General features: G+C 36.9%; 2 protein-coding genes across 2 annotated transcripts in view; both read left to right on the top strand.

Annotated features, from left to right (window-relative positions):
* The window catches only part of gabrb2b (gamma-aminobutyric acid type A receptor subunit beta2b), a 46,889-nt gene extending 35,200 nt beyond the window's left edge, over nt 1–11,689 (top strand). Inside the window, exons 6-10 of the mRNA XM_020599757.1 lie at nt 4,471–4,608; nt 5,779–5,931; nt 7,755–7,999; nt 8,859–8,999; nt 9,471–11,689. Of these exons, the coding sequence (XP_020455413.1) occupies nt 4,471–4,608; nt 5,779–5,931; nt 7,755–7,999; nt 8,859–8,999; nt 9,471–9,818 (1,025 nt within the window). The 3' untranslated portion in view covers nt 9,819–11,689. The remainder of the gene's footprint in view (nt 1–4,470; nt 4,609–5,778; nt 5,932–7,754; nt 8,000–8,858; nt 9,000–9,470) is intronic.
* Nucleotides 11,690–14,795: 3,106 nt separating this feature from the next.
* Nucleotides 14,796–15,966, top strand: part of LOC109959979 (insulin-like) — a 47,095-nt gene continuing 45,924 nt past the window's right edge. Inside the window, exon 1 of the mRNA XM_020599783.1 lies at nt 14,796–15,173. The gene's annotated coding sequence lies outside the window, so the exon portion shown is untranslated. The remainder of the gene's footprint in view (nt 15,174–15,966) is intronic.

The following is a 15,966-nucleotide window of genomic DNA, read 5'->3' as shown; positions in this document are numbered from 1 at the left end:
TCAGGGGTTTGATTTGACATGCTCATTTGTGTTTGCATGTGTGTGTTGTTTTTGTCTGTTGGCTTAGTTTTCAGTGGACACTATTTATCATGCTATACACACACTCCCCTACACTTCGTGTGTGCTTCCTGGGCTAATTTAAAGGCTTGTTTGGTGGTGCAGCATCACAAATTGCCAATGTTGCTATTTACGAGGAATACATTAGGGACTTGTGGCATGTTTTGATTATAAGGTGCTGTTCTGTGACATGATTTGTTAACACTGTATGCATAAAAAGCCATCTTTTCTAATTACAGATGTGCAGAAAACTGGATAAAAGGATTTTTGTGATTGTTTTTGGTGTTTTTACATGGCCTTTAAACTTTATGCCTGAGTAACAAGTGTGTTATGTTTTACATTGTAGAAACTGTGCTATTTTCAAAGTTTTATTAGAGGTATACAATGTTTGAGAGTACAATTTAGGAGTATAAAAACATTGTTATCCCTAGTTATATTTTGCCCAGAGTAATATCAAAGCCAGTGTTTTATCTCCCTCCAAAATTCTACTTTACCCAGTAACACAAACCAGCTGAGACATTATTTCATAAGCTTAATGAAAAGGCCTGGAGTAAGATGTGGTCAGGGAGATATGCCAGAATTCCCGTTAAATAGCTATAGTATTGTTGTGCTATCTCCTCCGATGCTATCGTGAACAATTTCATTTATTTTTGGCCTGCCAGTGCTCCCAGACTTTGGAAACCAAGAGAGAAGCCTTTGTGCTAGCATAAAGTATGTATTGTCGCACCCATATATTTTATTATTTTTCTTCTTTTCTTTTTTACACTGAATGCTTGAGTTTGTATCTCATACCACTGAGGAATGAAAGCACTAATTCCGTTTTTTTTACATTTCATCGTTTCATAGTTAACAGATTTACTCTCTCTCATCTGTGATATATGGCAGATCGTGTCTTTTCTCTCCCATTTCTTTTCTCACTTTCACTGTCTTTACCCTTTTCAGGTAATTTCATGCAGCATGGGAATGAGGACGATCTATCTGTGACAGACACTGCAACATAACCTCAGTATGAAAGCAAGGCATGGGTGTTAGTGCTGTGTTTTGGCACTTGCACATGACAAACACAAACTATTCCTATACAATTTATTACAGACAAACTATAAAAATGTTAGGTAGAACTAACAAAATATCAATGATGTCGACTCTTCTGCACTATGCTTATAATAAAAAGCTTGTCATGAATTTGTAAAAATCAAAAGTTTCAGTCCATTGGGGTCATGAATGTACAAAGCAAGCTACCAGGCAAATATATTATTAGTAATTTTGATATTCTGGTGTCCTGTGGTGCAAAAGGAAAACTCATTACAGTGGAAAGGGTTTATTTTCTATGAAGAATGACTTGTAAATTTTAACTGAATTTCGCTTCCATTTTGATGTATGGTGTAAACCGTTAGAAGGCGTATCAGTGGAAAAATTTTGCTTTCATCCTGAGGGACTGAACATATTGACTCAAATTTAAATTTGGAGCCTCCGGAGGTTATTCAGTCATGGTTTTACCATTTAAGAAATGTATCCAAAATTATTTCTGTCTGCCCCTGACCTGCCTTTATTTCATCTCATCTCAACTAATATAATTTCCTTGTACTCTGCACTTAGTAGAGAAGCACTTAATCGTCTGCAGTTGGTTCAAAATACAGCTGCCAGGCTTTTTACTGGAGCTGAGGGGATAGAACACAATCTCACTGTACCATCTCTCCTTCAGTTACTTACAGCTATTTCCTCTGGAATACATTGTGAGATATTATTCATCACCTCTTGTGTGAGGTGATGATAAACATGACTACCCAAACTATATTGTACATGAATGTTTTGGAAATATTTTATTCATGAGAATGAAGAAAGGGCAGAGTATTTGAACACAGTAAGCACCCAGCTCCACTTTCGCCCAGAGGAAAAAGAGATGTCAAAAGTGAGGATGTTGAAAGTAGCCACTGCAGGCTGCTTTAATAATTCAGAACAACTAAATAGGTCACACGTGTATTAATTAAGGAGAGCAGGGCTATGCTGAGAGAGAAGAAGAGGGATGGTAGAGTGTAAAATATATGGATACACAATAGCTGTTACAACAGAGAAATAACAGGAGAAGGAGAGGAGTGTAATCAAATAAGAAAAAGTGGTGGGAGAAAGGAAGATAAAATCAGAACAATTTGGAAAAGAACTAGGGAGAAAAGGAGATAAGCACAGTGGAGGTACAATAAAGAAGAAAGGAGGTGTGGCACAATTTTATGCACTAATCAATTAACAGTACTGGTGGGAGTTCCCTCTAAATTGTGTTAAATATGCTTTCATTCATCATCCAGCCCAGCTCTGTCATCACTGCCTTACAACACACATACTGTACATACTCGTGTAAATCAAACATGTTAATTCACTTTCTAGCTGCTAAATCTCCCCATTGTCAACACTGGTAAAGTAACAGTCAAGCACAAAGTCAACATCCACACGTGCAATCAAATTTAGCAATAATCGCTCAGGCGAACTCAACAAACATGCCTGCAAATCCCTATTGTAACAAACATGCTGTGTTAACAAGTTGCAACCATCAAATGATTATTAAGCTGCATGTTGGGTATCTAAAGAACATTCACGATTGTTGTTTAATCTCCTGCTGTTACCTGGCATGGCATGCTACATATGCAAGTTGAAAGAGATTGAATGTTTTCTTCTCTTTCAGTTTTATGATGTAATGTAAGACTAAAATATTTACTGTAGTTATTTGTCTCGAGGCAGCAAGTCTTGGCCTCCTCCCTCACAGCTGAGCGAGTTCACACTTCGATACACCCATCATGAAGAATCATCAGAACTCTGAGATACCCCAACATTGCTAGCTTGCTATGTCCAAAACATAGCATCAGAAATGTGTTGCATTATCAAAGATTTTCCATCACTTCTCAACCATCCTGGGTATTAGACACATGCACACAAGTTCACACTACAGGTATCTTTTTGTATATTGCTTTGTAAATTGCTGTTTTCATTTACTTTCATGTAGTTGTAGCAGACTTTCAGTGGTGAGCCACCCTTCTAAAAAAAATGCACTAACGCCAGCTGTCTAGTGCCTTTTCTCATCTCCTCATCTCCTTCCTCTCTTCTCTCTCCTCTCATGTCAGCAGACATGACCACTGCACCAGAGCCGACAGGGGGTAGTGGATTATGCAAGAGTAAAGTTTCATGGCCTAATAAAAATTTCCTACTTCTTGCCTTTTAAGCCAGTGCTTGTCTTCAGCTATAACTACAGAGCACCATGTTACTCAGGCTTTTATCTTCACTGTCCCTCTCTCCACTGATTGGGCCAAAACGAGACCAAAAGCTTTGGTTGACATTAATATTAACGAGCTTGCTTTTTATTCCTTTGCAGAATTTATTGGGTTTTAGTGTTAAAATTGAAGCCAAGCCAAGTTATTGAATCATTTTTGCTCTTGGTGTTATTCATTTTGTTTCTCATGGGACAAAACAAAGTCAACTCTCAGTAATATAAATAAGCTACAAAATGGAAGATTGTATACTTGACTTTTTCATCATTTATAGTTTTAATGGGCTTTATAATATTTAAGTTATTGCCAAGAATACAGTACCAAGACATCAGCATGTGCCTTGCTCGATGTCTTTGTACACGGCATGAGCTGTATAACTGTGTGAGTTCTCATGAATTAAGGTTAAACAAAAATTGGTTAATAAAATTTATCCTTTGTCCTGAGTGTTTCTAAGGTTGCATCATGTTGATGAGGGGTCAAGAAGAGTGAAGAGCACACAAGTGGATCATTGTGAATAGCTGAAAAAAAACTTAGAAAAATCAACTGGACTTCATCACTTCTGATGAAGCCTCTTGGATGAGAGGTGAAACATCTTCGACCTAAGAACCTAGTCGAGTTGATTTTTCTAAGTTTTTTCAGCTTACTATGACCTGGATGATTGAGAATCTACACGGAAATGTTGCTAATCATTGTGAATATAAAATAATGATAATAATAGAATAAACTATGTATAATGGCACTTGAAAAAGTGTCAAAGCAGAAAGATTTATGAGTAATTAACAGTGCAGTGCAATTAGGATATTCAATGACTTTCATTCATTCAAACTAGTCTAGTCCAATTTAGTTAGTACCTTTCCCTCTATATATTAGCAAGTACAATAATTTTGACATTAATGGATTTGGTATGTAGCAGCAAACATGCAAATGTATTCATAATGTAATGCATACACAGAAATGTAGTATACAATATATACAGGATACCATATGTCATCTTTTTCCTGTTGAAAATGACATATTTTTAGTCAGTGTCTGCTGTCAGCATAGTGTGCTATGGTGCAAACCGAATCATGTTGACTGTATGGGGCATCACTATGAACATATACTATACAGACCATTAGCTACCACCTCAGTAACTCCTCTTATCTGCACCCTATCTCAGATGGTTACACTACAGACGACATTGAGTTCTACTGGCGAGGAGGAGACAATGCTGTGACCGGGGTGGACAAGATCGAGCTACCCCAGTTCTCCATTGTGGATCATAAGCTCATCTCCAAGAATGTTGTCTTCTCCACAGGTAATATTATGAACAGATTGAAATGCATGAATCACACCAGTCATAAAAGAAACAAGTAGCTTATGGTAACTGAATGCACGAAAAACTAGATTAAGTGCTGTCCTGGGAGACAAAAGGTGCCATGGTATCTGCATATTCATGAATTTGTCAAGTAATCGAGTAATTGTAAGCCGGACCATGGTTGTTTGATGAATACAGTTAATATGGTAGCTACTGTATTGAACAGCAAAACATTAATACAGTAAGAACAATGAGAGCTTGTTTTGTCTGCAGGGATCACACATTCCATTAAACCTTATTAACATAATATTTACTGATATATGTGTGTGCTAAGTGAACCCAAGTGTGTTACTGCAGTGTGCTGGATTTGCATACATTATACAAAGGTGGGGGATTCCCTCTAACTGTCTATCGCAATATGGAAGGTCCCGTCTCTGTGTCACACAGAAATGCAAACATCGACACAAATGCGTGGCCATTTATCAACTGAAAAGTGTCATATGTTAAACCTCAAGGACAAGCAATGTTGCTATTGTCCTTGTGATTAATAAATATTCCTTGTTGCCCCTCCCATTAAGGTGTTTCCTCACTTTTTAATAGAATAAGTCATTGATTCTCTCTGTGGCTCATGCTCATGTTAGCTAACAGACATAGCAGAGCCTGGTAGATTGTTCATACTTAAACTATAACTGCACTGTATTCCAGCTGTTCTTGTGGTACATTTCCTCATCCAGCTGTGATTTAAACTAAAATACATCCAGCTCTCTGTGGAGAAAGGTGAGAGTGTTGATACAGTTTACCCTTACCAAAATCCTGCTCTGGGCCTATTTATAATACAGCAGAGATAGGCAAAAAAAAAAAAGACCCTCCGCAGGCGAACTATCAAACCTCTATTGTGCAAAAACACAGGCAGTGGAGAACAGATTATTCTGGAGAGTGCTGATGCTTCAGTTCAGCGGAGATAACAATTTAACCATACTTTTACCATAGGGCTGGTAGGTCAGAATTCATCATAGATTTTTGACAAATGACCAACTTTCTTGTTTGGGTAGGAAGGCTTGCTATCTGAACCTATGCTGAGGTCTGTGGATGTCCCAAAATATACACTGTAAAGGACAATTCTGTCTAAAATAAGCATAAGCATAATCTTCCCCCTTCCCCTCTCTGCAGGTGCTTACCCTCGTCTGTCCCTGAGCTTTAAGCTGAAGAGAAACATTGGGTACTTCATCCTGCAGACATACATGCCTTCCATCCTTATCACCATCCTCTCCTGGGTCTCGTTCTGGATCAACTATGACGCTTCTGCTGCCAGAGTGGCTCTAGGTGATGCCTGCTATACATGTATACAATACAGACGTAGACAGGATACATGAAAATAGGGGTGGATACTTCAGGGAAATTCAGGACAACACTGTGTACTGAAGTTTCTCCTTCCTACAGTCACATTATTAATTTGAAGAGCAAATACCTGTAGAGACATGCTGAGGAAACACTGGAAGGGATTAAATGAGCAAAAATAAATTATAAATCATGTTTTACATTAGCTCAGAAGGGGAAATCTGTCACCAATCTAAACACTGAATGTACATACTGTAAGGGCCAAGACTGAATTTTGTGGAGTTCTTGAAGCTTTTCTTCATATCTTAGATGTACTTATAATTTTATGAATTCATTTATGAAGCATTGTGTTTGGTGTCATTATTAGTTCTAGACTTGAACCTTACAGAAAATGACTACTGCACTGATCCATAACCACACTGTGATCCGTTTCTTTTACAGTCACTGTGGGTGTTAACAGGTTCAGATATTCATTCCAGTACAACAGGTGTCGGTTTAGCCCACAGATGTAATACAGTATGATGGATGACCAGGCTGATTTGGTTCCACTCTGATTCAAGCGACTCTGTGCTGTTCTGGAAGTCACAATTCCCCCTCCCGTCATCCTATTTATGTAACATTGATGTAGCCTGTGAGGTTTGTATTAACCTTCTAGCTTACTCTGTGTTTATCTGAAGTTCCGTCTTCTTTCTACCCAATTCCATCCATCCAACCACTTCATCCATCCTTCTACCCTCTCTGTCGCTTTAGTCGACAAGGCAATTTCACTGATTGACGACTGAGCTGTATTTAGTGATCCAGGGGGAAGGCATGCGTGGGATTTAATGAAAGAAAGGTAATGCTCTATAATGGAGATGGGTCAGCAGGGTTGGGAAATGTTCGGTCACCCCCCCAATCTACACTAAATTCAGATCCCACTTTACTTTGACCTGGTTTCAGGCATTAACATGGACCTGTAATGGTTGATTCACATGGCCGCTGTGCTACAGAAATTCTTTGTTGTTATTGTTAAGCTCTTGAAGTAACTGCTTGGGAAAATTGCCTGAATTTTATTTTGAGTGGTGGTCACCTGACAGCTTTGTGACAGCTTTATAATGATTTAGTCATTGTTTACTGAGACTCTTACTACTTATTACTTACTACTTACGTACTACTTACTACTCTTGCCTGAAATAATCTTGGTGTGTGTGCTTTCAAAGAAGAATGTTCAGCTGCATGTAATAAGATTTGCAAGTACTATAGGGGCTGAAAAACACATATTTAATCTTTCATTGAAAACCATATTTGATCTTTAGAATCTGCCTTCTCATGCCATTTATGATTCTTGCACATAGATAATACCAGAAATATACGCTATACATTCATGAGCCAGTGCTTAACAAAAAAATGACAAAAATATGAAATTACTGCTACTAGTAAGAGTTACTTTGCTGCATATAATGAGCACAAACCCCACACAGCAGTTTTACAGTAACTACCCTCATCCCTTTAGATTGTTGGGTTAGGCTTCTGCCAGCTTTTCTTGGCAGGAGTTCTCCTCTAATGAACAAGACCAAGGTTGACATTTGAATTTCAAATTGTTGCACCTGCTTCAGGTGCACATCTTTTAGCTTTGCTTTCAGGGCATGGTTTAAAGATATGGAGGAAAGTCCCTCACTTTCACTGATCCTTGACAGGCTTCTCCAAGACTAGACATGGTATTACATTATGTAAGAATCTGGTTTTATAGAAGGAAATTTGTCAGCATGATCTACATTTTCATTTTATTTATTGTGTTTATTATTCTAAATACAGTCTTTCTCTACCAGGTATTACCACGGTGCTCACCATGACTACCATTAACACCCACCTACGAGAAACCCTTCCCAAAATCCCCTATGTCAAGGCCATAGACATGTACCTCATGGGCTGCTTTGTATTTGTCTTCCTGGCTTTGCTGGAGTACGCTTTGGTAAATTACATCTTCTTTGGACGGGGCCCTCAGCGTCAGAAAAAGGCAGCTGAGAAGGCAACTACAGCAAACAATGAGAAGATGAGGATGGATCCAAACAAGGTAAGAATGCCTTAGCTTGTCTTTGTTGTTTGTAGACTTGCATTTTATTTTCTATTACATTTGACCCAAATTCAGATTTTTTTTCTTTCAGAAATACTGCTTCACTTATGCAGAGAAATCTTCATATACACATCTAGCAGTTTCTCTGCTCCACAGTTACATCACCACATATTTTCTTTACTTTGCAGTTGAAATTTTATTTAATTATTCATAAAGCTGTCAAAGGAGCACAGAATAATTACCAGCAAAGAAAAGAAATGTCACCACTTCAAATGGAGGGCTGACCTAATGTTTCCTGCCTTCAGTGTGCCAAGTACATCCAGACTAATAAGCTTGTACTCTCCTTGTTTGAAATCCAAATGTGACACATTGCCAGCAGAGACAAAGGGAAAGGAGGCCTCTGAGTTACTTAGCTCTTTGTCTTGTGTTCACCTTCCCATTTTGTGCTCCCAGCTGAAATGAACCAAACACTTACTAGCAGAGAAGTAAAATGGCCACCATAACATGGATGCACATGGACAAGCTGATATCATTTCAGTACAAAACACTGGCTGAAACTGAGCAGAAAAAAGTTGCATTAATAACCTATGACATCAAGTGAAGGCACAAGAGGAGGGTAAACTGTACTTCAAAGTCCTCTGATAAAAGTGTGCTTTGTTACCTTTTTAAGTGCAAGACTAAAAATTATGTAGCTCATGTCCACAACTAATAATTACTCATAATTCATTGTGAACCCATGGATTTAATTATTTTTATGAAATGTATATTAGTCCCAACTTATACCTACCTACACAAAGGCAAACTGCTTCTACTGTATTTGAGTTGTTCAAGTAACCATGGCAATTATGTTTGCTTGCAGTGGCTGGTGGGTAATGTCGTTGGAAGAGATGATACTCTGTACGCACGAATGAAACAAAGAGATCTTGATGGTCATGATTCTATGTGGGAGCCAATCTTTGTTGATGATGCAGCAATTGGACTTGGAGATCAAAAAAATAAGGTATGCAAAAACATATTTGAAAAATGTCAAACATATATAAACTAACTGACACTGCAGTATTAATTTTAAATTATTAATTATTAATTAATTATTAAAATTTAAAACACAGTATTGGCATATCTTCACCATAGATATAAATCTGATGTAGCATTAGCAAATAGTTGCCTTTTTTAACAATAGCATTTTGGAGTTGTGTTTATGTCTGCATGGACAATATGCTGTAAGTTCTCCTTTTAGCTTTGGTTTGGTTTCTACTGACTCCTGAGGGAAATATTTAGCTAGCTTCTACATGTTTCATTGTGCTTACCAGGTAGTCACTAACTTTGTCGGTCAGCTCTTTGTTGCTCAGTAAAACCAAAACAATGAGCTGAAAGGTGTTAAAACACTTTAATAAAAATGTGATTTAGAAAAAAAACAATGCTGTTTTCTTATTTAATACACTAGATAAACCTGACTCTATTCCTTGGGCAGATGGACCCACATGAAAACATCCTTCTGGGCACCTTGGACATCAAGAACGACATGGGCGTTTCAGAGCTGGCTCTGGGTCTCAATGACCCACGAAATACCATACTCACATATGACAGTTCAGCTCTACAGTATCGCAAAGCAGGGCTGACCAGGCACAACTTTGGCCGAAATGCGCTCGAGCGGCACATGACTCAAAAGAAGAGCCGTCTACGGAGGCGCGCTTCACAGCTAAAGATCACCATCCCAGACTTGACTGATGTAAACTCTATTGACAAATGGTCGAGGATGATCTTCCCAACAGTTTTTTCCTTCTTCAACATTGTTTACTGGCTTTACTATGTCAATTAAAAAGAAGGACATCAGTGTGGGTAACGGCAAAATATGTTGTTCATGTCTTGTTTGTGTCTGGTTTGTTTAATCTTCATGTGATCTTATAACACTGGACTGAATAATATTTCCAATCCTGAAATATATATTCAGGACTGGATCCATCATACAGTATCTTGGAATACCACAGTTGGAATACCGCAGTTGGAATACCATATGAAAACATTATCGAAAACAGATATATTACAATCATAAGGTGCCTGACACTACAACATTTTTCAGATTTCGTGAATTATGTATCTTACTATTTTTTAAAACTGTATATTTTCATATTTTTGGCTTTATTATGATTCACAGTATACATAAATCATAGCCAAAATCAGTTACCTACATACAAATCACACGTTGACAATGGTTTGCTTTCACTGACACAGCTTTAAAGTAAGTAAGAAGCAAGTTTTAAATCAACAGAGTTCAATTACGTATGTCACAGAAACAAAATCTGTTGTTTCAGTATTAGAATAAATTTCATACCAGTACAAAAAGGGCCTAAAGCTCACAATTTACAGTATAATGTAATGTGAGCACTATATAAAGTAATTTATTTCTCTGCTAATAGACTATTTTGATAAGATGGCATTATGTAATTTCAGCTAAACTCTTTTCAAAACATCTAGGTTTTATTTCAGATTCCATTCACGAAGCCTGCTGATGGTGAAAAATGGCACATTGTTTAGAAGCATTAAAGTAATATAGTCAATTTGGATTGTCATCACTGCTCTGTCTACTTTGTCAAACTGTTGAAAGAGAGTAAAAATACAGAGAGAATATGCAAGAAGGGCCATATAAACTGTCTTTAGCCAAATTGACTTTACTTGTATATTAAGATTGGATTTTATCCCAAAGCTTATATACATAGTCTGTTTATCCTTGGGATTGATTGAATGTGATGAAGGTAGTTTAGTCTTTAAACACCTGTAAATATCACCTGTATAGCATTTACTAATGTGAAAATATGATTTACAAAACTCCCTTTTCAGCTGTAATCTGACTTTCTTAAATGCATATTTTGCTGAAAAGACACTATTAGCTATAACAATTTTTTTTTTCATGGTTCAAGAAGAATACAGGCAGCAAACTTAAAAAGTCTCTACTGGTCCACAAAAAGACCAGAATGCACAAAAATCATCAATCAACAGGTTATGACACCATTATTTTAATATTAGTACTTTTATGCAGATGATTGTTCTTTTAGTTTCTAATGTTTATTTCCCATCTCTGCCTCGCAAGGCCAATTATTATAATTATAATTGTGCATTATTCCCAGATTTAAAAATGGGTTGATTACTGTAAAGGACATAGGTAAATCCAAAATCAGTATACAGTATAATAACAGTTTATTTACTAACAATGCTGTGCATTTGACTTTATGTACACAAGGTAGATTTTATAAAAAGATTTTGCACACAAGTTCTTAAAAGCCATAGAGGCTGTACCATAGTTTATCTAATAAGTGGTGCTTATGGGGCCTGTTTTAAATAGAACGCTATTAATAGGATTATGAGTACACTCAATGTTTTAGTTACAACAAGGCTAAATTGTGGAAATACAACTGAGGCTGGAATACACAAGTGTTGAAGCCTCCTCCCCAGAGATTTGCCACACTGTGTGTATGAATGAACTGTGATGTTCGGGCCTCCTCTCTGCATAAACACCAAATCATTCATCAAAGAGTGAAATGTAAACTGTCACTGGGAGTTCAAACATAAAAAGTTGGTTAGAGTTGCAGTGAGTGACAAAAACTTGCGCAGCATGTGAAATTGCAGCTATGTGAACACTGAAAGGAAATGGGGGTAACTCCAAATCTTGTCTAAAAAAAAAAAAAAAAAAAATCACTAAAATGAAAACTATTAACCAGAGCCTGTGTCTTCTCTGTCTCACATGCTACTGTTGAGTTCACCTGAAACATGAAAGATCTACCACAGACAGATCATATAGCCACATGCAATTATGTCTCACTGCATGCTCTGTACAGTAGTGAGTACTTGATATTCTGGTTTTCATCACTCTTGGAATTGTTTAATTTAACTTCTGTGTTTAAGTCACTTCAGATAACAATAGATACAAATGTACAGTAATTAAAATGTTAGATTGAAAAAGAAATGTATCTTTGATTGGTTTTGCAAATATTTTGCAAATACTCGTGATATCATAAATATTTATATGATGCATTTTCACAAGCACTGCCCAATAACTGACATGTAAACTGTGAATAATGTGCATGCATCTAACTTAGACTACAGTTTGAACCTTGGGCTTTCACCTCACTGGTGTTTATCAAAATTAATCATCATGATCTACATGTTGAAAACATAATGAGTAGAATGTTATCTTTTGGGTTTTTAGATAGTTCCCGCTACTGTAACATTCTTGTCATCCTTCTTGTTTTAATTTTATTTTTCTTTTAAATTATTTTTTGTAAATAAGTTTAAAAACCATATACATAAAGGGGTCCAAATAGATTTTGAATTCTATAAAAACTGATCATTGGCATTGTAAATGTTTCTATAGATGAGGATGAGCTGAACTCACATTTGGGATCAGATGCCAAAAAAACATGTTTAAATAAGTATGTATATATTAGATAGTATATTATTAGTCATTAATTGGAACATATTATTCATGTAAATAAATACCTACATGTATGCGCTTTCTACAAAAAAGACAAAAAGAACCTTTTCAATATCATTTATATTGTAACATTAAGAGAATGCAAAAGCTGATGCGAGTTGGTGTAATTTATTTTACAGTGTCAATCACTTTTTCTTTCTGTTTGCTCTGTCTGTCAAAGCAGCTTTCTTTGGTTTGCCAAAATGAAAACACATATTTATGAATGTAGTTGATATTCTTCTGCAGCATGTATTTGCTGTAATGTGTCAGCAAACGTAAAACAATTTCTAGCACCAGTGATCAGCTAAATAAAGTTTAATATACACCACCTTTTCAAACACAAACACACACACACACACTCGTACTTCTGTCTTTGTTAGGGCACTCACTGACATAATCCATTACCCCCCCCCCCACACACACACACACACATATACACGCAAAGGATGATAAACAGGCTAGAAGCCAAAATTCTGCCATCTCAGGTCAGCACAGCTCACACTAGTAAGTAGAGTACAAACACAAACTACAACTTCAAACCCAAGAATTGTACTTCTGTAAGGAAAACTACCTTAGTGAGCTTGTTTCAAATATTTCTTTCTAAGTTTAGCGTGTAGTTTCCTTTCACTGTTTAGTACAACTTGCATTAAACCATACACAGTATTCATTAATAGTACTGACACAGTTTTTCAGCATAGGTAGAATCTTAAAATCAAAAATATCATTAAGGTATTAAATGCACTTCAGCCATAGGCAAATCTCAAACTACTCAACCTAAATATATTATTATTCTTGAGAATAATACTGTACATGTAATGACATTGTGTATCAGAGTGTGAAAGTGCGTAGTGGGTGTATGTTTCCAGAGCATACAGGCAACTGGTAAGAAAGGCCTGCTTCCTAAGTTCTACACTTGTAAACATGTGTTTGTACTTTACAGCACTTTTTTTAAAATATATTTTTATACTTCTATACTCCTGTGTAAAAAAAAAAATGCAAATACTGTTGTTTGGCGAAACCTTATAAATCCAATTTTGGCAATGTTCACATTTATACTATACAGAATTATTTCATTGTCCTCTGGGGGTTTGGAAAACTTAGTGACATTTATGCTATGAAATCCTTTCATATAATCCCTCATGTAAAGTTTAAAATGGTTGTAAATTGCTTGAAAATGGCTTTTTGCTTCATTCCTTGAAAGTTATGTTTTTTTTTTTTAATATAAGGTTTTCATCAGACAGTTGAGCCTGACAACCTAAAAGCCTATATGACTCATCTTAGTGATAGTGTATGTTTGCGCACACTCACAGAAGAAGCCTTAGCCTCCTGCTGCCCTGGACTTCATGCCAAGCAGCATCAATCTTTCCTACCATCTCAACACCTTCAATCTTGAAAAATCCTTGTATGTGCCACTGACGAGAACATTCCCAGAGCTGTACCCTTCTTAAAGGTTAATCCTGTAAAGGTCAGTGTCTGTCTTTACTATGAAAACCTATGGAAATCAGTACATTGTCAATAAATATTGTATACATATCTAAATTGCTGTTGAGTGTTTATTTGGACTTAATTTGAAGAAAGAGAGAGACTAAAGGAAATTGTATTTTTTGATGGATGTGAATTCACACCAACCATGTTTACCAGTTTATCCAAAGTTGGATGAATTCCCTGATAAAATGTGGTTTATGTGAACATTCTTTGCTCACCACATCACCTGAGTGAGACCACATGTATGCAGACTCGTGTTAACAATCAATATTTCATTAGGCTTGAAAACCAGCACATAACACGAGTCATTTGGGTCTATTCAAGGTTCTAGCTTATACACAGCTATTTAGCTTATACTTCTTTATTCTATAGGCAGTGGTAGTTTCTCTGATCTTTACCACGGCCTAAAGGTCAGAGAAGTGAGCTTGTGACCAGAAGATCGCCTGTTCAATCTCTGGACCAGCAGGGTTAGCATTGTATACCCCACCCCAACTTCTACAGTGGAGCTGGCCAGCAGCCACAGGGCAGTCTGTGGTTGCACTGGACAGCTTCCAGGTGTGCATCCCCGAAATATAGAGGTGGCATCTCAGTGGACCCATCCTGATTAAATAAAGTAAAAAAAAAAAAAAAAGAAAAAGAAAAAAAATGTACAGGTAATTATTAATCTGTATAGCTGGTACAAATATCACAAAACATAAATCATAGTTAGAGTTACTAGGATATCAGCCCCCTAACACCATTATTATTTCCACTAATTTATGAGGAAGGATTACAAATCCTCTACTTAGATAAGCCTGCATTAAATGGGAAATCCGGGTGGGCGGGGCTGACCTTTGACATTTCCATTAACAAGTTTGTGTGCGCTCGCGCCTGTAAAGTGTCTCCAGGAGTAGACTTTTCTAAGTATTTCGACTTTGTTGTGAAATAAAAAACGTGGCAGCTACTGAAGAAGACGATTAACATGCTAAAGAAAGTAGCCATGACAGTATGTGTAAAGAAACCGCGGTTGGAAGCGGAAGAAGTGCGCGAAATATATATTATTAGCTGCTGCTCGTCGTCACTCGTATCAGTCTTTATTGCTCTTCTGAACAACCTGGAGTTATTGTCACTGGAACATGAACTGAAAGACACACTGGATTATGTTGAAATAATTTCCATGCTCAACTCCTAACCATGCCACCTGGGCTGTTGGCTGTTAGCATCCCCACCACAGACTGTCAGGTAAGAGAAAATACTACCTGTTTGGCCTCTGAATGATTGTAAATACTGCGGTCACTGAACCAGAACCAGTTTGGCTGGATGAGAAGGAATAGGATTATTTTAGTTTTAGATTGATGTTAGTTAAGCCACTGATGACTTGTATGTAGACCCTTATTATTATGTTTTAGATTTTTGCATGTTAGGTAGTCTATAGGAGATCAACATATCAGTAACTGTCAGTAACCAGTCTAATGTGGATAACTTGGTTATCCATAGAAACAAAACAGGCTCAGGCCTATCCTTGGGCAACGTGCTTGGCTCTGAGCTGAATATACAGGCAACTTGGCTGATACTGTTAGGATTGGATTTCAGGAGTTACAGTTGTTTTATTTACTGTTAGTATTATTTAGCTTTTATAATGACAGAGTTTAGTATGACTGTCTCTGTTTCATTTACAGCACCATGAATCAGTATTAACCTGGCTCTTAAAGTTATAATATTCAGCTTTGAGTCAACTTGTAGTATTTTTCATCTTCTTGGAAAATTGTGCAAGAATAGATTGCATAGATAAGTGTCGTTCTGGAAACTATAGATAAGATACTGTTAATTTATGCTACTTAACAGACGTGAAGTCTGACGGGCTTGAACTGGTCACTCATGTCTGAAGCATGAGTAAGGGGTTTTTTACAACAGAATCAGGGAAGTAAGTGACACAGCTAACTGCCTGTCCACTTTCAGTTAGAGAGAAACGCCTGAAAATAGAGAAACGCCTGAAGATAACAACACACACACACACACACACACACACACACAC

Source organism: Monopterus albus, unplaced genomic scaffold, assembly GCF_001952655.1.
Source record: "Monopterus albus unplaced genomic scaffold, M_albus_1.0 scaffold42.1, whole genome shotgun sequence".
Classification (NCBI taxonomy): domain Eukaryota; kingdom Metazoa; phylum Chordata; class Actinopteri; order Synbranchiformes; family Synbranchidae; genus Monopterus; species Monopterus albus.
This window is presented reverse-complemented; position numbering and strand designations above follow the sequence as displayed.